Here is a 25621-nt window from a genome sequence, read left to right on the forward strand (position 1 = left end):
AAAATGTACTGGAAAATATTTCATTTAGCACTAAAATTCAGAGCAGTGAGATCACTACTGAGTATATCTATGGAGTCTTCTCAGTTTACAGTACTGACGCTTAGAGATAAAAGGATCTATTTTCATCTCTCATTTACATATCAGAGCAGATGAAGTTATTTGTTCACTAACAGATATGCATGCCCAGAACTATGAACTTACTGCTTTGATATGAACTTCCAACACGTAGAACACATGACCGGACACCCAAAAATATAAATTTAGCACAGTGACTGCTGCTCCAATATTCTTTTCCTCTTCAACTTGTAAAAAATAATACAGCTTTTTGAAAGAGACTCAGTACCAAGGAAAAAGAAAATTGCAAGAAGGAGGTAGCTGTATCAGAGTTTAGTGAAGCTACCCACAATATCCAGTTACCATAGGTCCTAGTGGAGAGAAAGGGACTGGGATAAAGGAAGATTGAACACCATGCTTCAGTGCATGCATTATGTATAGGGTTCCAACCATTAAAATCACAATTTATATTAAAAGTACAATTATTATAAATATAATGTACAACATCCGAATTTAAATTTTTATCTTTTATTTTCACTTGCTAGGGATGGACAGGCAAAACAGACACATGACTCTGCATTGCTCCAGCATTCATGGGTCGTGTGCTTATCATCAACTTCCATGATCAAGTTAAGTAGCAGTGACGTCCAACATAGCTTTTTTCCACCATTCCCTGACTAGAAGATATGACTGCTTCTTTTGGAAACAGATTGCATTACTGTACACTTGTCTTTAATACCTCAAGTTAGACTACAGATGTGGACTCTAAAAGCAGCTACACCTTAAATCAGACTTTGATGGTAGTGAAGAAAGAGACACTCACTTATTATGCAGGATATCTCACTATGGGTAAAATACACTCCTGTGCAGAGGGCTGGTGCAAGGACTATGCACTACTTAAATGATTCTATATGGCGTACATAGGACTTAACTTGCTTTGTTCCAGCTATCTCGATAAAATATACTTGAGAACATAAATAAACCCAACCAAGTCAACAGAGCTATTCATGTGAGTAAGAGAAGAAAGTTTCAGCTCATTGTGAGACCCTACATAAATCAGCTACGCAGTTGGTGAGATCAGTACAAGTGTGTAAGCACCCTCAGTCCAATATTTAGGAACCACTAAGATCATCAAAACAGTTGCCTAGTTACCACCTAAGGCTGTGGGTACCCAACTTTCCATTGTTAAAGATCCTTTCATGCCTATGTTACTGCCAGAAAAGAGTGCAGAGCAGTCTCAATATAGGCACTCAGCTTCCTATTTCATGCATAAGTTCCAACAGGATCCTAAACAAGACATTCCTCAACTTTTCTTGCCTGTGTGAGGCCAATCTAGTAGATGTGCTCACACAAAATAGACACAGTCCTCTCTCTAGAATTTCCTACTAGTTTATAGAACTCTCCACTCACCATGTTCACTTTTTTGTGGAATTCATTCTTAGGCATCTATCTGCATGCGTTTTATAGAGCATCTAGTCCTCAAACCTGGGGCTATGAGTTCTACTGCATGGCAAGGGACCCAAAAGTTAAGCATTTCAATGCTCAACATTTCAATGCCCAAGTCCCTGGGTGAATATAGCCCTTTGTGCCTCAGTTTACTTATCTATAATTAGAAGTTTCACCAGAGTGTTGCAAGGCTTTGTAAAACAATCTGAGATCTTCTAAAAAAAGGCATTACATGAGAACAGTGATCAAAACAACAAAGATACATCTACACTGTTCTGTTTTGTGCAAGAAATATGCAAATGAGGTAAAGCGTGGAATATTGCCACTCGTCATTTGCATAATTAATGAGCGGTTGTCTACTTGGTTCCTTTTTGCATAAACCCCCCCCACTTGCACAAGAACTGTTCTTCCTGAAAAAAAATGCGGAAGAATGGCTCTTGTGCAAGAGGAGGGTTTTGCGCAAAAAGAAGTTGTGTAGACAGCTGCTCATTAATTATGCAAATGAGGCGTGGTGATATTCCACACTTTACATCATTTTCATATTTCTCACGTGTAGCCGCGCAGCACGGAGTCCGCACTAGCGGACATTTAAAAATGGCGGTGCCCGGCTTTATGCAAATGAAGGCCGGGAAATTCAAATCCCAGGCTTCATTTGCAACTCCGGTTTCCTACATTACCACCCTAGTTTGAACTAGGGTGGTAGTGTAGACATACCCTGAGGTAATAGCCCCAATTTCTGGATGAATTTGAAGTGGAGTCTCTTATAAGAAAATTACAGCAACCAACTCCTGTGTGAAGAAGGTGTGGATAACCATGGCAAGGTCCTCATGTGGGAAAGAAAAAAACAAACCTCTTCCCATGAGCAGAAGCTTAATACAATTTGTGAAAATGATTTTTTTGTGTGTTTTTAATATAAGCAGTTGCTTGGCCAGATAAACGTCTCCCCTATATCAGACCCTTTTCAAAATAGATTTCTGCTTTGAATCCTTTGAAGAAAGACCATAATAAGACTCCAAAATTATCTCAGGGCATTCCAAGTGCAGGAAATATGGGTGAGAGGGGTATAGGCTTTGTGCCTAGCATCCCAGCCCTGTGTTCCTGTAGCCCAGTGTCTTGGCCATCAGCCCCGGGCCACTGAAACCCAGGCTCCCACCTGCTGGGCCTGATGCTGCTAGGAGCTCCTCTGCCAGCCACAGGTCCTGCTCAGCTACCAGCCCTAGGGGTTCTGCTGCCAGCCCCAGGAACCCACCTAGCTAACAGCCATGCACACAGGGTCTCTACTAACAGCCCCAGGATCCAAGCCATTTGCGCTGCATGCAGTGTTCCAGCTGCTGGCCTCAGATTTAGGGGAGTAGTGATGGACATGGACAAGGAAAATAAAGGGATGCAGCTCAGCAACCCCACTTCAAAAACTGTTCCAGCACCACTGAAAGTAATACAGCACACCCTTGCACTATTGTGTCTAGACTACACTGAAAGCTCCTGGACATAGTGACCCGCGTTTTGTTTATTGGTTACAAAGGTCAAGCACACCGATGGCATTTGAAAAATAGCAATACAAATACAATGAATATACAGAACAGAAAGTTTCATGAAAGCGTAATGGTAAACAATAAGGTAGCCAACAAAACTGGAAATAGCAGTGTTTTCTTCACTGATACTAAGTGTGGCGTCAAAATGTGGAGATCTGGAGCAATGATTTAACTATGGATCTGATAATGTAAGTCTCACACCAGAGCGTAACCAGGAAAAATGCAGAGTAACAGAGAGTCATCTCTCAAGTTAAACTGAGGACTTTAAGATGATAATGAAGTAAAAGGAAGTTTCATGTCAAACACTGTACTGAGCTGGAGTTGAAGGAAAAAAGGAAACAATGAATAATGCATCTAAACATAAGACTCACACCTTGGAGTATAATTTCACAATGTAATACTATTTGAATAAGAGCTTTATATTCCCTTCATAGGGTATGTCTACACTACCACCCTAATTCGAACTAGGGTGGTTAATGTAGTCATTCGAAGTTGCAAATGAAGCCCGGGATTTAAATATCCCGGGCTTCATTTGCATCTTGCCGGGCGCCGCCATTTTTAAATCCCCGTTAGTGCGGACTCCGTGCCCGCGGCTACACGCGGCACGGAGTAGGTAGTTCGAATTAGGCTTTCTAATTTGAACTACCGTTCCACCTCGTTCCATGAGAAGTAATGGTAGTTCGAATTAGAAAGCCTAATTCGAACTGCCTACTCCGTGCCGCTTGTAGCTGTGGGCATGGAGTCCGCACTAACGGGGATTTAAAAATGGCAGCGCCCGGCAAGATGCAAATGAAGCCCGGGATATTAAATCCCGGACTTCATTTACAATTTCGAATGACTACATTAACCACCCTAGTTCGAACTACGGTGGTAGTGTAGACATACCCCATACTTATGCTACATAGGAAAGTATTAGATAGTCTAATCCTGAGTAGTCCTTTATACTTATGTCCTATTTCTGCAGATTTACTAAATATTTAATATATACTTGGAATCAGAATACTTCCAATAAATACTTGGAATCTTAGGCCAAATCTAATTTCCTTGACCAGTAAAGGAATCAAAATTATGGATAGACTGTATAATAAACTCCCCAAAATCTTTATCTATATGTGCAACATAAATTCAGCACAGATGAGAAAACTATTCCCACCAAAAAATGTACACATGTATATACGCACAGAATCTTTTGGAGATTAATTACACAATCTATCCATAATGGAAAGGATATATATGTGACTACAGGGAGGATCAATATTGTAAATTGTCTGTCATATGTTTGTGTTGTTTTCTGGTCATGAAGTTGAATAGAAAGAGGCTAATTTCACAAATCAGATCAAATAATAGATTTATTGCAAAGGTAGCATAGAAATGCAAATACATAAATAACCTAAACTTTTGTTGTTTGCCATATAATATTTTGTGTCACACTGTCAGAATTAAGTTCCAAGCTGAGAATCAGACACACATCTGAGAGGAAAGCTGGTCTGGTGACTAACATACTTGGGAGACTTGAGTTCAATATGTTGGCTACAAATTTACTTTCTATGTGATCTTTAGTAAGACTATTAATCTCGCTGTCTCCCAATGAAAGTAATAACTCTTTTTCTCACATTCTTCATCTACTGTGTCTATATACACTATAAGCTTTTTTACGGTATGTAGTATTTCCCATTATATATATATATATATATATATATATATATATATATATATATATATATAGTGCCTAGCGCTTGTAACAAAAATATATATCCTGATGTTCCAAGAGGGATATCCATATCAAGCGCATTATATCTTATTTATAGAACCTTTCATGGATCCACATCCACATTTGTATCTGCAAATATGAGGTGCAGATATCCGTATCCACATCCGTATCTTGCTGTGGATACCCATGGATACAAAACAGATATCGGTGGATTTTCAGGGCTCTACTGATTTATCCTCATGCAACTAGCCTTACCAGGGAGTTTTGATTATGCCTTGTAAATATCCCTTACATCTTTTTCTAGTGTGGTCAAGCAGCAATCAGTGTCATATTCTCTTAACATACTGAAAAGGTATCCATGCTAGTATTGATCTATTAAAAAGACAGGTTTAGGACCATTAATATATACATTATTTGATAGTTTCAGTCATTTCCTTCATTCCATAGTTTAAGGACTCATTCAGAAATCAAACAGCAGTTATGTTTATGTTCATGTGTAGATTTGCTATATTTTCTAGAATAATAAATTATGAAGGGTTTTCCTTTGGATGACAATAACATTTTTCTATATCATAACCATATGATAAGCACACAATGTAGTTCATGTAAAATGTTAAATGTAACACAAATAAAAAAATGTCCCCACAAATCTCATATTTCCTGCTATTGAAATATATTAGAAGCCTAAATTTTGAGTTTACTCCTGATCTTGGTACAGACACCCGAACTTCAGAATATCCAAACCAGCATTATTTCAGCTGTGCTAAAGCCAATTATTGGTGTAATTTCATGTCATTTATCTTGCTTCCCAGTGTAGATCCCATAAAGAGCTATCTAATACCAAGATTGGGCATTCAAGATTCAGGATTATCAGACATGTCTCTTTAGTTGTTCATGATTTTTGCATTTACACATCATTTAAAAAAGTATTTTTTTCTATCTTTGGTTATGTATATCCTAGAATATATTACTATCATATCAACAATATATCTTCTGTATCTAGAAACCTGTGTTTCCATGAGGGAAGTAACATAGTACATCACATCTGTCCTAAATCAAGAAAGCTTGGTATAAATAGTGCAGAATTTAAAATCAATACAAAACAAAGATACCTTTGGCAAAACCATTATTTTACTGACAGATATGATACTTTCTTTAAATGGCAATAAAAAAAGGATATGACATCCTGTGCTATATATAAAGAAAGGTTAGAATGAAATTTATTATATGACATCTTTGTGATGTTAAATATATGAGCAGATTAAGACAAGTGGATGGATTTGGATGGTCATCAAAGGAAGACTATATACACTAATCTGGGTCACTGATGTTGTGCTACCTGAATTCATGAATACACATGCCACAAAAATTTATGTAATATGATGACACTGATGATCCATGTTTTGCTTGATCCATGTGGTCCTGGCAAAATATTATAAATCAATTCAGGACATGAAGAATTTTGAAGCCTAAAACATGTAATATATTTAGAAAATGGATGTCAAGTAGCATAAAGTAACTTCTATTGCCATGTTTTTCCTAGAATCGTTCATTCTCTATTTATGTGAACCAGACTAGAGGAATATGTGCAAACAAGAATATTTTATCCCTAAATTACATGTAAACAAGAGATACAGAATTTAGAACATACACTCTTGGTGCCTATAACTGATGTTTGGTCCAGATGTTGCAAAGAACTAAGCTGAGGTGATATATTTATACTCTTCAGAAATTGTGATTTAGCCAAACATTTTGAAGGCCTATAGAGTTTTATGAGCAATACTTATTCACTTCTGCACTCATTCATTCATATTCTGATGAAAGTTTAATACAGCCAAGATGGAGTTCTGACAAAAACACAAAAGAGGTATTCAGGGACCTGTCTACAATATAGTGAGATTCCCAAAGTTTTCCACATCTGATTTGTTCACTTCATAACCTGTACAGCAACCAGAACGATGGCAGATAGAATTATTGCATCTAATGACAATGATCTGACATGATCTGACACTTAGCTTTCTTTTTGACCCGTGTATTGTGTACGGTGTTTACTTCGTCCTAGTCCTGACTGCTATGAGTCACTAAAAATGGTTTATCCAAGTTTACACTTTTCAAACATATGCCTTAATGTGACAATTATATAGTTTTGATTAAATGGAAAGAATTTGTTGTTGCATTGATGACATAAAACAGTGACTATAATTTATATTTTCTCACTTTTTTCATAAACTGTTTTGTACTCAGAGAAAGTTAAATTAAACCAACATGCAACCATCTCCACCTTTCATTGGTTACCGACCACAATCTGAAGGCTGAACAGGTGACAATTATGAGTGGGCTAAAAAAAAGCATGACAACTACATTCATTAGACAAGCTATTAATGTTTTAGTTGGTGAATTGGTTTTATAGTTCCACTATGGTACAGGACATATGGAATCCTTGGAAGTGCATGATAATGAGATTATTCATACATCTTAAAATGAGCTGTCCTGTAGCTGTTCAGAGTCTCCTAATCTAGCCTTAGGGGCAGCTGGCCCACCGACATTCATTACCCATGGTGTGGGAAGATTGCCAGTTGTAGAGTAACATATTGGAAACTTTCCCCATGTGTCCTCAGTATCCTTCACAATTTTTTTCTGTTTCAATCAGAATTTGCTACAACATTATGCAAGTCCTCAAACTGAATGTCAAGGTGTATTTTTTTTTTTTGCACATACTGCACTGTTACAATGAAATCAACCTTGAAAAAAATAGAGATTAGATCATGGGCAGGCAATAAAATGGCATTGGTTCACTAGGGTTTAGCCCATATATTTACCGGAACCCCGGAAGTATGGGTAACCCTAACTCCCATTGGCTGGGAACGGCAAGCCATGATCAACAGAAACTATGATCCTCCATACTTGAGGAAGCACAGGAATATACAGTAGTGGGTATGCCCAGTGGGGGCTAATCCTGGCAGACCAGATCCAACCTGTGGGCTGGTATTTTCCTACCCCTGAATTAGAATGTGCTTGATCCATTAATATGTGCTGTTCATTTTTGTTTCCAAATAATAGAGTGAATGTTAGATATTCTGGAAGATGACATGCCAATACTTCTTGTTGATGTTGTACATCCAGAGTAGGCATCATCTCACCAGATATGGCCCTGGATATTTGTATCTTAATAGGTACTTGATTTTGGAGGGCTAAAATTAGACTCAATATATTTATGTATTTCAGAGCTTATCAGATGTATCATGAAAAAAATAGTTGCAGCTCTTGGCCCAAAAAGCATTTGTAACAGACTGGAAAGCATATTCTTGTGTTTGTTTCTGCCAAACAGCTCGTAACCCATTATTTTGAGAAAGAATAATGAGAACATATGTATAAATGTTCTTCAACTCTGATGGGTGGCGACATGCCTACTTAAGCCCCTTCATATGTGTAGACATGACTATTTGTTGTCAGTTTTATCAGGATTCATGCAGAGAAGTGTGGACAGAATGCATAACTCTGATATATCACAAGTAGAACTGTAGAATTTATTTGCATAGGCTAATAGACACATTTGGCATCCGGAGCTGTGGCTAGAGCTGTATTCACTGAATAAAATGGGCAAAAACAAATGACAAAGTCTTAAGCAGACTGTTAACACAACTGAAAAAACACAACCTGTCATACAAGCCATTTTATCATTTTATTTAACAAAAAAACTTTGTTTAAACATGTAAAAGTAAACAGACAGTTATTTTCATTTGTGTTTCATGCATTAGTACTTCATGAAGAATATTTTGGCTACTGAACTGAAATCTCTAGGTAATCTAGTCTACATATCTAAAATAGATATGTACATCTCAGTAAACATTGTTAATTACTTATAGTTCCAAAGCTCCAAAGACTACAATTTTGAGGTCCTTTGGTTCTAGCACAAACAGGTAGGAAGAAATATGAAGATACTGCTTCAAGCAGTGTTCAGGCAAAATTAAACCAAGAATCACAAGTGGGGACTACAAAATAATGAAAGGAAAAAAAGGATAGGAGGAGTATGTATGTAGTAACATCACACATCTATATAAAAGTTAAATATAAGGCTACTCCTCACATCAGTCAATGTTAAAACTCCCACTGTCTTCAATAGGTTTGGATTAGGTTCTACAAGTACCTAATGTAGATGGTTCGCTTGGAATCATTTAATATTTTTTTTTTAAATCAAGAAATATCAGCTATCCTGAACACAATCATCCTTCAATCTAGCTATTATTAGTTTGCTAAATTTCTGTAAGACTTACAGCGGAGGTGTGTTTTGACAAGGCATTTGGAGAATGGGAAGGGTGGGTGAAGTAGCCCTAAAGATTAGTTCACGGATAGCACATTTCATGTGGATAGAAATAAACATCAGCAATTACCATATTCATCTTTAAATTATAAAACCCAAAGTGTTTTCCAGTATTTGTAGCAATTTTTTCTGTGTATTTTAAATTACATTCATTTGCTACATTAGGGTCTCTGACTGCAATTCCACCTCACATTGAATGGACGGAAGTAATCTAGAGAGGTCAATGGAATTCATTTGTTTGGAGACAAGTGTGTTTTTGAAGAATATTTAAATGGTAAGGACCAGATTCTGCTTTGGTCTGATGTACAGTAGACTTCTGATAATCCGGCACCTTTGGGACCCAGGGAGTGCCGGATTATTGGATATGCCAGAGTATTAAGAGGTACTCTGGCAGGGGAGCTGTGATGGGTCTGCAGGGGAGTGGGGGTGGTGGGGAATGGCGCTGCGAGGGGCGAATCCTCCGCCGTTTTGCAGGGAGGCGGGGGAAGCCCCGCGCAGCTGCTAGTGACAGGCCAGCTGGAGCTGCAAGCGGCAGCGGTGGACTTGGGGAAGCGGCGGGGCAGAGCAGCTGGGGTGCTGCCGGGTTGGTCCCACAGCACCGCCCCTCACCTGAGTGGTGCTGCGGGACCAACCTGGCAGCACCTGAGCTGCTCTGCCCTGCTGCTTTCCCAAGTCCACCGCTGCTGCTTGCAGCCCCAGCTGGCCTTTAGCAGGCGGCTGCACAGGGCTTCCCCTGCCTCCCTGCAAAAAGATGGAGGGTTCGCCCCACACCGCGCCGTTCCCCGCTGACCCTCTCTGCCCTCCGCCGGACGAGTGCGGTCCAGCAGACCCATCACAGAGGTATAATCCCCTTACTTTCTCCTCCCCTTCCCTTTCTCGGCCCGTGGGACTCACAGGAACTCCAATTGTCTGGCTGGCTGGAGCACTTCCGGGTTCCAGTTGGTGCCAGACTATCAGGAGTGCCGGACCACTGGATGCCAGACAATTGGAGTTTTACTGTATATGAAATGATTCCAAATTTATAATGGTGTATCTTAGAGCCAGAACTGTCAGCGGTGGTAAGCAGTTAGGTTTTGGTTTTTTCGTTTTTGTTTTTTAATGTTTCTGGCACAGAAACAGTTTTTACAATGTCAAGGCCACTATTAGTTTGTCATATACCCACTCCATACCCTGGTAGCCTAGCCATTTTCTCTAGCATTCACTCTTATTTAGAGACAGTGAGCCTAATTCACCACTTGATTGCTACAGGCTTATATCCACAAAAAGTTCTAGCAACACAGAACAGATCAGACTTAGGGTGTATTTAGTCCATTTTTTTCACCTCCATGGTGCTCTCACTTTGGAGATGGAAAAAGTCATGTCCCTTTTAACACTACTACACAAAAAGGAATAGACATAGTGAGAGTGATTTGGGGGTAATATTTAGGAGAATTAAAAGAAAATTCTGCAAGGGACAGGCAAACAAAAGGAGTCTTCCTGGAGCCAAGACCTGAGACATCATTCTAAGGCTATGTCTACACTGCGGGCGGGAGGGGGGGGGGGGCAGTTCAGAAAAAGGTACACAATTTGCAAACCGCAATTTGTGTACCTTTTTACGATTCTTTTTTTGGAAGAGGCTTTTCCAACATTTGGCCCGTCTACATGGAGCCAAATGTCAGAAAAACCTCCTCTTTTGGAAGAGCCCTTATTCCTCATAAAATGAGGAATACAGGGATTCTGAAAGAGTGCATCTGCTCCATAGTACAGACATAGCCTAAGATTACAGAGGCTTTTTAAGACAACAGAGAAGGAGTTAGTGATGGTGATCCACATCAGCATAATGACATGGTATCATGGGATGTCTTGCAGAGGATAGATGACTCTATGGAAACTGGAAGCATGCTGAAGAATGTCCAAGTGATCTTCTCTGACATGGTTCCAGTCCCACAAGTGAAGGGAGACAGCAAGCTGAAAACTCTGGAAGTGAATCACTGGCTAAGTAAATAGTGGAGAGTAGAGAGTTTTGATTCTACAGAACAGAAGTTCACTTTCTATAGGAGAGAAATAGATTGTATAGATTGGATGGCCTCCATCTCATTAGAGAAGGGACTAATCTCCTCAGGGACAGGGTGCCTTCAATAGTCAGGAAAGGGTTAAGTAATAGCAAAAGAAAAGGGCAAAAATAGAGAATATATGAGCGCTCAGCACACAAACAAGATGTAGGGAATAAAAGTAATCAAGAGAACAAAGGACATGAAGAGAAGACATTCTTGAATTCCCTTTACATTGATGACAGGAAACTAGGTAACAGACAAGAAGATTTAGAACTGCTCATTTAGTAGGATAAATTTGATCTTGTTGGCATGATTGAAATCTAGTGGGATGATCCACATGATAGGAATGTTAAAATCAATGGTTATAATCTATTTAGGGAGGACTGAATGGGAAAAAGGGGAGGGCATTCCCTGCTTCTGTGTCACTGACAAATCAGAAGACAATGATCTTAAATGCTTATAGACTTAACTGATAACGCAAGAGTATTAAAGGTGGTGCCTGCTACCAACCACCAAATCATACTAGGGAACAGGAGGACTGCCTCCTTACACACTTATCTATGTGTCAGAAAGAAAAAGCTGGGGGACTTCGATCTGAGTAATATATACTGGAGGTCTCATTCTACTAGTACTAAAACTTCCTCAGAATTTCTAAACATTATAAAAATAATTTGCTGATTGAAAAAGTGTGAGCGCCAAAATGGTGGAATTTTTTAATACACCTTGTTTTAAAGATGAACAGATCACAAAACTAAAAATTAATGTTAACTTAGGTAAAAATAATCATGACTTAATCACATGTATAAAGTGCAAGCAGAATAAAGTTCAGACTACTATGATATTTTATAGGGCCAGTTTCGTAAAGCTGAAAACAATAAGCCAAATCATCTTGTATGAAGAATTTAATAAAAAAATATGAATGATAATTGGGTATCATTTAAGAGCACCTTACTAGATACTCCGAAAGTCACAATTCAGGAAAAAGACCTCAGTGGTTTAGAATGGAAGAAAAGACAGCTATTACAAATAAAATATATATAACAAATGGGAGAAAGTTGATAGTAATGAATATAAGTCAGAAGATTGAAATAGTACAACATTGATAAGGGAAGCAAAGGAAAAATCTATGACCAGAAGATATAAGGATAATAAGAAAGAATTTTGTTACATGTAGTAGAAACAAAAAAAATGTGACAATAATATTGGTTCATAACTCCAACAAAACGGTAGAATTATCAATAAAAATGCAGAAAAAAGATAGACGTGTTCAATAAATAAATCTGTTCTGTATTTGAGGAAAAACATGATATAATCTCAAAATGTGGTGACAATAGCACTTTCCATTCTACATGTATCTGTGAAAAATGCTAAACAATTTTTAAATCAGTAGGTCTAGATAGCTTGCATCCAATAATTTTAAAGGAGCTGGCAGAGGATATTACTGGACTATTATCGCTGATTTAAGTCTTAGAACACTGGAAGAGTTCCGGAAGATTGGAAGAAAGCTAATGTTGTGCCAGTTTTTGAAAGGATAAATAGGATGATGCTGTTAATTATACACCTATCAACATAACATCATTCACAGGCAAGATAATGGAACAGCTGATACAAGACAAATTAATAAAGAAATAAAGGTGCCTAATGTAATTAATGCAAAGTCAATATGTGTTTATGAAATATAAATCCTTTCAAACTGACTTTTTAAAAGAGATTACAAATTTGTTTGGTAAGTTTAATAGGACTCGTAATATTCTTAAACTGTATAATCAACCATGTTTTATATCTATATCTATATCTATATCTGTATCTCTCTCTCACACACATACACACACTTGAATTTGAATTGGTGTCACACATTAAATGAATTAAAAGTCGACAATCTGATAGGTTTCAAATTGTAACTCTTAATGGGGAATCATCATTGAGTATGTATCTTTCTACTGAGGTGACACAGGGTCTGTTCTTGATCCTATGCTATTTAACATTTTTATCAATGACTTGGAAGAAAACAAAATCACAACTGATCAAGTTTACAGATGACAGAAAAATGGGGGCGTGATTAAATAATGAAGAAGACTAGTCATTGATTCAAAACAATCTGCATTGCTTGGTAAAATGGGCACAAGCAAACAATATGCATTTTCATATGGCTATACTTAAGATTATGGCTATATATAAGATTGGAAGCAGTGAATTTGGAAAAAGATCTGAGGAAATGGTGAACAATCAGCTGAACATAAGCACCTAGAGGCTAAAAAAGCTAAAGTCATCTTAGGATGCATAAATAGGGAAATCTCAGGTATAAATAGAGAGGTTATTTTTCTTTTACATTTGATACTGGCACTAGTGAAATCCTGTGGAATCCAAGAAGGATGTTGATAAATGGGCAAGTGTTTAGAGATCAGTCACAAACATGATTAAAGGGTTAGAAAATATGCCTTATAGTAATAGACTCAGGGAGTTCGATCTATGGGTTCAGGGGCAGGCAAAATGAGGCCAGTGGTCTGGCCATAGCCCACTGGGAGCCTCAACCAAGCTCCCTGCCTGCACTGCTGCCACAGATCGCTCTGAGAAGCCTGATACAGGGGCCATATGTGATGGGAGGGGCAAAGAGGCTTTCTAGACAATGGCAGGTGCCTAGTATCCAGACAATGGAAACTGCCTGTTTGTAGAACAGGCAGTGCTTGAAGTACCCCTTTCCTAGGCTCACTGCATTCAGAGAAGCACACATGACCCTGGCAGCCAGCTGCCCTGAGCACGTGTGGGTGATGGGACAGGTGGAAAGCTTGGCTGAGGAACCTGCTGGGTTGCTGCCCAGGAGCTGCCTAAGTAAGAGCTTCTTAACTAGAGCCTGCCTCTGGGAACCCACCCCTTCCTCCTGCACCTCTACCCCATGTAACTTAAACCTTCTGCACTCCCAGTCCTGCACCCAAACCTCCTCCCAGACCCCACACTCCCTCCTGCAACTTTCCTCCATATCCGTCTCATGCATCCATAACTCCTCACAGACCTTGCACCCACTCCTACACTCCTCTAGATCACAACTCCCTCCCAGTCTTTGCACTCCAATATCTTACCCCTGCACCTATTCCTGAACTCCTGCCCCAGTCACAACCTAAATCCCTGCACTTCCACACCTGGTCACAACCCCCTCCCAGACCCTGAAATCTCTCCTACACTCATCCTATACCCTTCCTCCAGGTCAGAATCCTCTCCTGCACCCACATTCCCTCTTGGACCCTGCTCCTTCTCCAGCATCCCAGTCCTCTGCCCCAGGTCACAACCTCCTCTGACACCGAAATTTCCTCCCAGATCCCACATCCCTTCCTGCACCTCAATCCCATTCCTTCAGCTCCCTCCTAGCCTCCATCCCAGACCCTGCATGCCCTCAATTAATGTCATGAAAAAATGAGGACCTTGACCACTTACGAAATCCTTACAGTGTTTTCCCCCCATCAAAAAGTATTGCTAACCCCGGTTTAGTTTAATAATGAGGTTAAGGGGTGACTTGATTATAATCTTTAAGTATTTATAGGGGGATTAGACATGTAATAATGAGCTCTTCACTCTGCAGAGAAAAGCACAGTGGCTGAAAGTTGACTAGATTGTAAATAAAGTATAGATTTTTAAACTAACAAGGTCATTGTGGATTATCTGGCACTGACAATTTTTAAATCAAGATTGGATATAATCAAGGAATTATTTGGGGTAGGATATATGACCTGTGTTATACAGGAGATCAGACTAGATGATCACAAGGGTCCCTTCTACGCTGAAACCTATAAGTAACTCTCTACAAGCTGAACTGTTTCCTCTAGAGACCTATGTAAGCTTAGTGGCACACTTATATGTTCCACTTAAAGAGATATTTACACAGTTTAGCACTAGAAATGGGGGAAACTCCTAAAACCAGTAATATATCTAGAATTGAATGAACTTTTAAAGTAGACCTGCTGTTGTCAGTACCTTACCTACAATCCTCAGCATCAATTTGCACATGCTGATGGTCATGTCCTGTGAAATGGAACAGGCAATAATTATATTTCCATGTACAAGAAGGTTACTTTACATGCATTCAACAACAATACCAACAACATATAAAGATTTGCAAGTGATTACCTGTTCCACTGTGTTCACCCTGCAGAAATGCAGTAGTTTTTCTCCAGTACCTTCCATATTAGTACTTCTGCCATTTTCCTGGCAGTCGCAGAGGAGAGAGGAAACTAACTGCAGGCATCCCTCAAGTTAACGTCTACTTTGACCTCTCTCACATGACTGCTGGATTCTGCACAAATAAGGATGCAAAATATATCTCAAGCATAAACAATTTATAGTGTTATATAATGAGTAATATATTTCCTATATTTCCTTTTGCTGTGCAATGAGACAATATCCAATCTGTGCAACTATTTCCAAAGAGGTGAATTGAAATCCAGGTGATCATGATTTTCTAGTGCCACCTTCTGTCCTTTCAAATGTGTTGGGGTCACAGAAATTAGACCAGGAAAAGATCTACTAAGTCATCTGTTCCATTAACCTCTCAATACAGGATTGTTGGCTAGAACACTTTCTAGAGCTATGCCTTGTCTTTGTAAAACCTCATCTTCTTTGGGGTTCACAGCCTTACTTTAGAGACTATACTGTAGGCCAATAACTAGGCATTACTTAGGCAATGGCTAGTTTTAGCCATTATACTATTTACTCAATCTCTCAGTCTCCTTAATCACTTTTGTGATGGAAAGATATCAGATAAAGCCATATAAAGGACAAAATGAATAATGTGGTCACACCAGAGCTGTAGAGTTATGATTCTTATGCCAACTGTATTCTCACCAAAATTGGATTGGCTTTCTTCTCCTCCTGACAGAATGCATTACAATTTCTTGTCTCTTACAGAACTGATGCTTTTTTTTTTCATTTTTCCCCAGATGGCTTAGTCTGTGTTTTCCCAAGATGAATCTCAATTTATTTTTCTATTATTTAGGTATCCTTTATATGTCCCCTTACATCATTCTTCAGTTTCAATAGTCCTTGCAATGGTTTCTATTTTTTTGTCATACCCAGCTCATTATTGCCTCAAATGTTCAATAAATTGTATTGTATTAAATATTATTTGCTTACAGTTCCATAGATAAATTTCAGTTTGAGTGAGTGCTCATATCCAAGTTAACTTGAACTAATTTGGAGAGTAATATTTTGAGAGATATTTTACCAACTATTTACTAAAATCCAAATATATTTCATCCATTAATCTTGTAATTCTCTCAGAAAAAGCAATCAATTAACCCGAGATTTATTTCCTTTTCTCCATCAATCTTTGAGTATTGAACAATATTTTAAGTAACTATTTCCCACTGAAAGACATTTATCCATGATTAATTACCTAACATTCCCTAAAAGAAACTTATACAAAAGCCTGAGGAAACAGACTGACATAATGCTGTGTTATGAAGGTCAAAAGATTAGGGATCTGGAAAGCTAGTAAGACAGTAAGCTTCATACAGCACGGCCTTCCACTGTTAGCATACTTCCACAGCCTTAAGATTTTCCTACCTAGGGACTTTCAGCAAAAGTATCACAACAATCTCAACAGCTGTGGTAGAACAAAAGGAGAGAAATCAGGTAGGATCTTCTAGCAGATCAATGCGTGCAAAGGATCTCACCTCTTTCCTCAGAGCAACACTTATTGCTGTTCTCTTCTCCAGCTTTAAGCCTCCCAGGCTATGTCTAGACTACATGGCTCCGTTGACGGAGCCATGTAAAATAGTTTATTCGGCATAGGCAAAGAAGCAGGGATTTAAATAATCCCCACGTCATTAAAAGAAACATGGCCACCACGCTGTGCTGACGATCAACTGTTCTGGCACAGCAGTGTAGTCTAGACATTTGTTGACCGCTCCGGTAGACCTCGTTTCACAAGGCACATCTAGACTACCCCATTGTGCCAGATCAGCTGATTGTCAGCTCTGCACGGTGGCCATGTTTATTTTAATGAATTGGGGATTATTTAAATCCCTGCTTCTTTGCCTATGCCGAATAAACTATTTTACATGGCTCCGTCAACGGAGCCATGTAGTTTAGAAATAGCCCCAGTGAAAGCCAAAGCTAGTTTGACTTCTTTTCCACTATACCATGAACTTCAGCACCTCTGTCAAAGCTTGAACCATATTTAAAGCAGCTGTTTTTCACAAGTGTGATAGTGTATTTAGATTTAGACTGAACTGGAGCAATCAGACTTGAGGATGACTCAAGCTATTGTGTTGCTGGATCAGCAAGTAGTAGATTACTAGAGCATGAGGCTGTCTACATCTGCCACAGTTCTGGGATACATCCTGAATTTTCATTTTGAACTGGGAGTTTCACATTATTAACACTTCTTTCCTTTAGAAAACATGTTAAAGTACACACTTTTAGTATTGAGAAGTGATTACTGTTTTTTTTCCTGCACTAGTCAGCATAAAAATTGGCACCTCAAGAGATCATCGAGTCCAGTCCCCTGCCCTCATGGCAGGACCCAGTACCATCCAGACTGTCCCTCATAGATGTCTATCTAACCTGCTCTTAAATATCTCCAGAGATGGAGATTCCACAACCTCCGTAGGCAACTTATTCCAGTATTTAACCACCCTGACAGTTAGGAATTTTTTCCTAATGTCCAGCCTAAACCTCCCTTGCTGCAGTTTAAGCCCATTGTTTCTTGTCCTATCCTCAGAGGCTAAGGAGAACAATTTTTCTCCCTCCTCCTTGTGACAACCTTTTAGATACCTGCAAAATGACAATATGGTATAGAAAGAGATTAGGTTAACATACATAGTCCTATTTTTTTAAGTGAAAATTCATCTCCAAGAGTGGCTGTGATTTTGAGGTTGAAAAAAGAAATTGCAGAATTTTGTGTCATGTATCATGACTTCAGGTAAAGTGGGAGGCTTGTGAATGGTCACTTCTTTTTAAATTCCTCTTTAACAATACATGTTAAAATACACAAGTAATACTCACAACATACTTTTGTGGAGAATGTTTTCATGTGCTACATCACTGATCATAAGTTTTTAAGCTCAAGCCTAGTGGAGGCAACTGACATCAGTATTTGTATACTTAACATTAAAACTCAAATAGAGAATGTGAGAACCACCTAGTATTATTGACAATGTAAAATAAACAGCTGTTAACTTTACAAAATACATCACTAGTCCCAGTACCAATGGGATCAATGCATTCTTTTAGATGAGATCGTTAGATGACCTAATGCATTATTCATCCACAAGCCTACATATTGAAAAGTGCATGAGCAAGAACAGCACATCTTCCAACATGATATCATATGATAATAGACAAAACAAATACATAACATTAAAAACCTGTCACATCCTTCTCATCCATAGTCATGGTATATACCATAAAACAATGGTAGGCAATCTACAGGCCGAGGGCTCCATGGAGCCCATTGGAGTTGTCATGTGGCTAGTGAAACATGTCGCTTACCATTGCCCACACAGAGGGTTGCCAGATTCTGCAGGCTTCTGTCTGCATAGTTTCTTTTTCCTGTCGGTATTACTAAAGTGACACACATAAAGCAAGAACATGTGAAGTGAAGTGCATGCCGACTGCACACAACATTAACTGTGAGAGTCATACGCTCCCTCTGCATCCAACCAAAATACTGCTACATTTCAATTAGCACATCCCAGAAATTCTAGGTATGCAATCACCTACTTAGCAAAACTACCCTATCCAGGAAGACCATCTTGGTTATGGTAATCTTGAAACCCACTGAGATGAAGGAGGGCCACTTATGCATCCCACTCACTAGCCTAGATTGCCTAGGAGATACTTAAAGAAAATACAGGAAGGGGGGTGGAAGACAGAGCATCATTCTCTTCTCTCCCCTACCCCCCTTTCCCTTCTCCTATTTATTTCGAGTTTTCAAATCCCCTACTCATAACTCCAGTCATCTGAAGAAGCGGGCTGTGCCCACAAAAGCTCATGATATCATCTACATGTTTTGTTAGTCTATAAAGTCCTACCAGACCATTCGTTGTTTTTTTACAGTATCTGCACTCTCTCTCCCCGTAATTTCCCCTGCAAGCCACTAGATTTTGTAGTTAGGTTTGAAACAATTAAATATGGAAGGGTCAGGTTGAAATGGAAATATTTGTATTTGATGTGCAGAAGGTGGCTAAACTCTGTCCTCAGGTACTGGAGATACAAGGTGTGTGAGGTAATAACTGTTATGGGACTGACATTTGTTGGTGAGAGAGACACGTTTTAGAGTTTAAATATAGCTAGCTCTTCCTTAGCTCTGGGCAACATGGTGTATCACATCAAATGCACTAAATGCCCCCAAATCAACTGTATTGGTGAAACCAGACAATCACCACTCTCTTGAATGAACTCACAGAAAAATGATCAAGATACAATATAATATCATGTTTGAGTGATCACTTTTCACAAAGCTCTCCACATTTGATCTCTCAGTCTTCATCCTCAATGGAAATCTGTACAACACCTTCAAAGTTTAAATACTTAACTTTGCCATACACTAAAACTCATGGACTTAATACAGACAATGGTATTATGTCTCATTTAAACAATCTATAACCCACTCCCACATACCGTATTTTCCCCTCTATTCCATATGAATGGAGAGGTGTTAATGGACCATTTTATCTTGAATGACCCCTTGGAAAATGTGTTAATTACTTATTTTAAACAATCTGTTCCACCTTGTATTTAGCTATGATACTCTGTGTACAATTCCCAGGCTTGATGACAAGTTCTGTATAAGCTTGAAAGCTTGTCTATCTGACTAACAGAAGTTAGTCCAATAAAAGACATTACCTCATCCACAATATCCTGGGACTGACATGGCTACAATAATACTATATCCTGTACTAGGTCAAGATAGTGTGAGTTACTTTGTTTGCTGGATAAATTAATTATTGGAATACATAGCCCTGAATCCTGCAGAGAGCTCACATATTCCCTAGATGTTTTGGAGGAATAATTCTGGAAATAGTTTGTCATGCTTAGTTATGGAGACCCAATTTTACTATTAGTACCAAACTTTTTTCAGTAAAAGCTTTATTTGAAGAACAGGCTTTTGAGCCATGACATTAGGTATAAGTGCTGACTGTATAGCTGCTCTAAGTTTGGAGAGCACTTTGGGAAAAAAAACAGTGGGTGCTCAACACCCACCAGTGGCCCCATTGATCAGTTTCTCCCTCCTAGTGATTCCCACTTGCTGTCGAGTCCTTCTCATCAGCTCTTCCCCCTCCCTATAAGTGCTTCCTGTCCACTGCAAACAGCTGTTCAGCTGAACAAAATTTGCACACCAAGTTGTGATTTTTTCCCTCAGAAATGTTACTTTGATTGAGATATTTATCTCTGTATTTTATAAATATTACAAGTTTAAATCTTTCTAGTTACATTTTTATTTAGTTCTAACAGTGTACGGATTTAGGCTGTGTCTACATTGGCAAGATTTTGCACAAAAGCGGCTGCTTTTGCGCCCAATCTTGCCACAAATACTGGCCACGAGTATTTGTGCAAGAACACTGATGTTCTAATGTACGAAATCAGTATTTGCTTCTTGCACAAATACTCCCGCTCTGGGATAAGCCCTCTTGAGCAAATATTCTTGCGCAAGAGGCCAGTGTAGACAGGAAACGTTAATTTCTTGCGCGAGAAAGCCCGATGGCTCAAATGGCCATCGGAACTTTCTTGCGCAAGAGAGCTTCTACGCTAGCACGGATGCTTTTGCGCAAAAGCACATTCCAGTGTAGATGCTCTCTTGCGCAAATACTTTTAACAGAAAAACTTTTCCATTAAAAGTATTTGCGCAAAATCATGCCAGTATAGACGCAGCCTTACAGTTTGTACAGTTTACCTTGACATTCCCATATTGTACTTTTGGGGTTTGAATAAAACACTGGCTTGGGCTTCAATTTTATGGATTTGGTTGGACAATTTAAGAATTTACATACTGATATTTGAGCCCTCTGATTATCATTACAATAAATACCTTTAAAGTGCAAAAGAAGCAAATTTTGGAACTGGAAATCTTTGCTTTTACCTTTAACTTTTACAATCATGTACACAGATAAGTCTTTTGTGACTGTACATTTACATAGGCTTGTAAATTATTCCTGCTACACTTGGAATTAATTTATGCCTGTGTCACGCAGAAGAGATCAGTTTGTATCAGAAAGAAAAATATGGGATCTGATTCAAAGGCCCATAGCAGTCATAGAGGTTCTGAACAGTATGCCTGTAATTGCACAATACATTCCCCATTGCCTCAGCCTTATAAATAATGTGCATTTGGTGAATTACACTTTTAGCACTTTACATATAAATTCTAGGAGCGTGTCGTTTTATGTACACATACATTTACTGCAGAAATTGTACCCAATTTTAGAAATACACATTTGCTTCCAAAGACAAAAATATCTCCCATTGTACAATATCTCATAGTGCAATCAGCAGTTACTGAAATACATTAGACTTCCAGAAAGAAACTTTATTTTGCAATAATTGGCCTAGAGTCTTCAGCAGATGCATACCTTGAAACTTGAAAAAGATTCTTTACTTACTACATTCTAAATCAAAGAGCAATGATAATTAATGTGCTTAGTCTAATGAGATGTAAAAAAATGATAAATCATCCTTGGTTGGGCAAGAAGAATAATTTATAAGACACAGTGGGTACTAAATAACCAATAAACTCCTTAAAAATAAACCCAATTTTATTGAAAAAAATAGGCACTGATTTTAGCTACCTTAGTGGTTCTCTTTAAACTTTAGGTGGTGGAGGGGGGAAAAAAGAATAAAAAGGTACCATTTGATGAGAGATTATGTAGTCTTTAGAATTGAGTAAATTTAGTTGCTGTTGCAGCAGAGAAATGTGATAGGAAATTTTACAGTTGAAGGAGAAATGTCACAGTATTTTGATAAGAGAGCGATGAACTTTTTTTCCCTTGTGCCATTATCAAGGCGAAGTGAACAAAATGCATCATTTATAACCCACAGCTCTACCATTATCTCCTGGTGAGACACTTGTTTTAAAACACACAAGGACCTTTTTTCTCTAAGACTAAATCTCTCTGTAAGGCTCAGTCTTCCTTTATAGCAATGAAAGAAAGTTGACACTTGTGTGGACCAAAGTTTCCAGGCAACCACACAAGGGCAGTCATGCACCCTCCAGGTCACCCCTAGTTCTGAAGTACAGAGGAAGCATATGAACAGTATATGTCCCTTTGATCACAGATACCATCTAAAACTGATGTAGAGAAAAATCCTGCACTACTGAAGAAAGGCACTTCAGTCAGTTTAAAGTATTTCATTACTAAACACAGCCCTGAAAAGAAAGTGTAATATGTTACAGAGAAAGACTGCTAAAACAAAGTATTTCTTGATAGCCACAAAAACATCCTGGACTCTGACATTTTGTATTTCTATCTGGGGATCTTTCCTCTCTCTTCTTAACATCAAGCACAGCAAAATCACTGCTTTCACTGCCTGGTGTTCATTCAGCAAAAGCAATATCCAAATATGCATTTTTTAATTGTCATGTGGGTAAGTTCTGGATGACTAGACTAGTGGGAATTTCAAAGAGGCATTACTTTTCCTTTGACTACATATAAGGGTATGATGACTATAATACAACTATATGCTGCACTTCATTAAAAAAGGAAACCTCAAAGAACAGATATTTCCTTGGTTTAAGTGACTTGAGCTGGTTGCTGCAGCCTAATTCTTTAGTGAATCTTTAGTGCTAACTGGCACCATTTATGGATGTCTCACCACATACCAAAGATTTCAGCTGACACATAGATTAATCATCCCTGTGGACATCACCTGCCTTTACTGAGTTGAAGTCCTGTTTGTTCTTCCTATGGGTCATCTCCTTAAATCCACCACTCTTTGGTATTGCAAGTACTGCTTTCCAAACCTCGGCATTACTCGCTCTTTCTATACAGATTAAGACACATCCCAACCCCCGACTACACATAGAACCTCTCTGGAGAGCTCTGTCTTATTTCACTAAGCACTCAAAATGGTAAGATTCACTACACCAAACGGAAAGAATACACCAGCTTGGAACACTTACTTCAAGATCTCTATTCCACTTAACACACAGTAATTACAGTGGGTATTTCTATACTGGCCCCCTAGTTCGAACTAGGGTGGCTAATGTAGGCATTCAAACTTGCAAATGAAGCCCGGGATTTAAATATCCCGGGCTTCATTTGCATGTTCCCAGGCAGGCGCCATTTTTAAATTCCCTTAGTTCGAACTGACTGCCCACGGCTACACGCAGCAGTCAGAAGTTAATCCGAACTAAATCCCTAGTTCGGATTAACTGTTACTCCTCATGCACTGAGACTTCATTTGCAAGTTTGAATGCCTACATTAGCCACTCTAGTTCGAACTAGGGGGCTAGTGTAGATATACCCAGTGACAGCAACAGTAAGTTTTTTCAAAGAAAAGAGATTCAAGTGACAGAAAATTAGAATATTATGAACAAATCATTACAAATAAAACAAAATCATAACATGCTTTCTAAAGCCTAAACTTAACTAAAAGATATTCTGCAAATGTCTGACAGATAGCATACTCCAAAACCTTTCCTCAGTGTTTTCAAGTACAGGCAGTCCCCAGGTTACGTACAAGATAGGGACTGTAGGTTTGTTCTTAAGTTGAATCTGTATGTAAGTCGGAACTGGCGTCCAGATTCAGCCGCTGCTGAAACTGATCAGTTTCAACAGCGGCTGAATCTGGACGCCAGTTCTGACTTACATACAGATTCAACTTAAGAACCCCAGGCATCCCCAAGTCAGCTGCTGCTGAAACTGATCAGCAGCTGATTCCAGGAAGCCCGGGGCAGGGGCTTCCTGTAGTCAGCCACTGGTCAGTTTCAGCAGCGGCTGACTTGGGGACGCCTGGGGCAGAGCAGCTGGGGTGCTGCTGGGTTGGTCCAGTAGCGCCGCCGCTCCTCGGCGCTACTGGACCAACCCAGCAGCACCCAAGCTGCTCTGCCCCAGGCGTCCTGATTCAGCTGCTGCTGAATCTGACCAGCAGTGGCTGAATCAGGACGCCTGGGGCAGAACAGCTGGGGTGCTGCCCGGTTGGTCCAGTAGCGCCCTGAGCGGCACTACGGGACCAACTAGCAGCGCCCCAGCTGTTGTACCACAGGTGTCCGGAGCAAAGTCATGGAGCACGGGGGCAGCGGGACAGCCCAGACGCGCCGTGGCTGTCCTGCTGCCCTCGGGCTCTGTGGCTTTGCTCTGCTTTGTTCCCCGTCCCCCTGGTCTGCAGACCGGGGGGGGGGGGGGAAAGCAGAGCCAAGTCACGGAGTGCGCTGCCAGCTGACAGCCCAGATGCGTCTGGGCTGTCAGCTGATCGCGCGCTCCGAGGCTTGGCTCTGCTTTGCCCCTCCCCCCCGTCCCCCTGGTCTGCAGACCAGGGGGACGGGGGGACAAAGCAGAGCCAAGCCTCGGAGCGTGTGGGCAGCGGACAGCCCTGTCCGCTGCCCACGTGTTCCGCTGCTTTGCTTCCTCTCCCTGGTCTGCTGGAGACCAGGGAGAGGAACGGCCCCGTTCGTAACTGCGGATCCGACATAAGTCGGATCCGCGTAACTCGGGGACTGCCTGTAGTTTAGCTGAGATCCCTTCTCATAAGATCATATCCTGGGCAACATGTCCTCACAAACTGAAGGTATATCTGGAGGTTCACCTGAACACTAGATATTATAGAATCAGAGGACGGGAAGAGACCTCAGGAGGCCATCAAGTCTAGCCCCCTGCCCAAAGCAGGACCAATCCCAACTAAATTATCTCAGCCAGGGCTTTGTCAAGCCAAGAGTTAAAAACCTCTAGAGGTAGAGATTTCACCACCTCTCTAGGTAACCCATTCTAGTACTTCACCCCCCTAGTGAAATAGTTTTTCCTAATATCCAACCTAGATCTCCCCCACTGTAATTTGAGACCATTGCTCCTTGTTCTGCCATCTGTAACTACTAAAACAGCCTCTCCATCCTCTTTGGAACCTCCCTTCAGAAATCTGAAGACTGCTATCAAATCCCTTCTCACTCTTTTCTTCTAAACTAAATAGACTAAATAATCCCAAATCCCTCAGCCTTTTGTAATAGGTCATGTGCTCCAGCCCCCTAATCATTTTGGTTGCCCTCCACTGGACCCTCTCCAATGGGTCCAGATCCTTTCTGTACTGGGGATCCAAACTGGATACAGTACTCCAGATGTGGCCACACCACTGCAGAATAAAGGGGAATAATCACTTCTCTAGATCTGCTAGAAATGGTCCTTCTAATGAACGCTAATATGCCATTAGCCTTCTTGGCTACAAGAGCACACTGTTGACTCATATCCAGCTTCTCATCCACTGTAATCCCCAGGTCATTTTTTTCCAAACTGCTACTTAGCCAGTCGGTCCCCAGTCTGTAACAATGCTTGGGATTCTTCCATCCCAATTGCAGGACTCTGTACTTGTCCTTGTTGAACCTCAT

General features: G+C 39.8%; 1 protein-coding gene across 3 annotated transcripts in view; it reads right to left on the reverse strand.

The window, feature by feature from the left end:
- ZFPM2 (zinc finger protein, FOG family member 2) overlaps positions 1 to 25621 on the reverse strand; it is a 580339-nt gene that overhangs the window by 284509 nt on the left and 270209 nt on the right. The window contains exons 2-3 of one of the 3 annotated variants that reach the window (XM_075920229.2): positions 15217 to 15382; positions 15069 to 15111 (exon numbers count right to left, since the gene is read on the reverse strand). The exons of the other annotated variants lie outside the window; for them this stretch is intronic. Of the exons in view, the coding sequence (XP_075776344.2) occupies positions 15069 to 15111; positions 15217 to 15273 (100 nt within the window). The 5' untranslated portion in view covers positions 15274 to 15382. The remainder of the gene's footprint in view (positions 1 to 15068; positions 15112 to 15216; positions 15383 to 25621) is intronic. 3 annotated transcript variants of the gene reach the window in all.

The sequence above is a fragment of the Pelodiscus sinensis genome, chromosome 2, assembly GCF_052426305.1.
Source record: "Pelodiscus sinensis isolate ZL-2025 chromosome 2, ASM5242630v1, whole genome shotgun sequence".
NCBI lineage: Eukaryota > Metazoa > Chordata > Testudines > Trionychidae > Pelodiscus > Pelodiscus sinensis.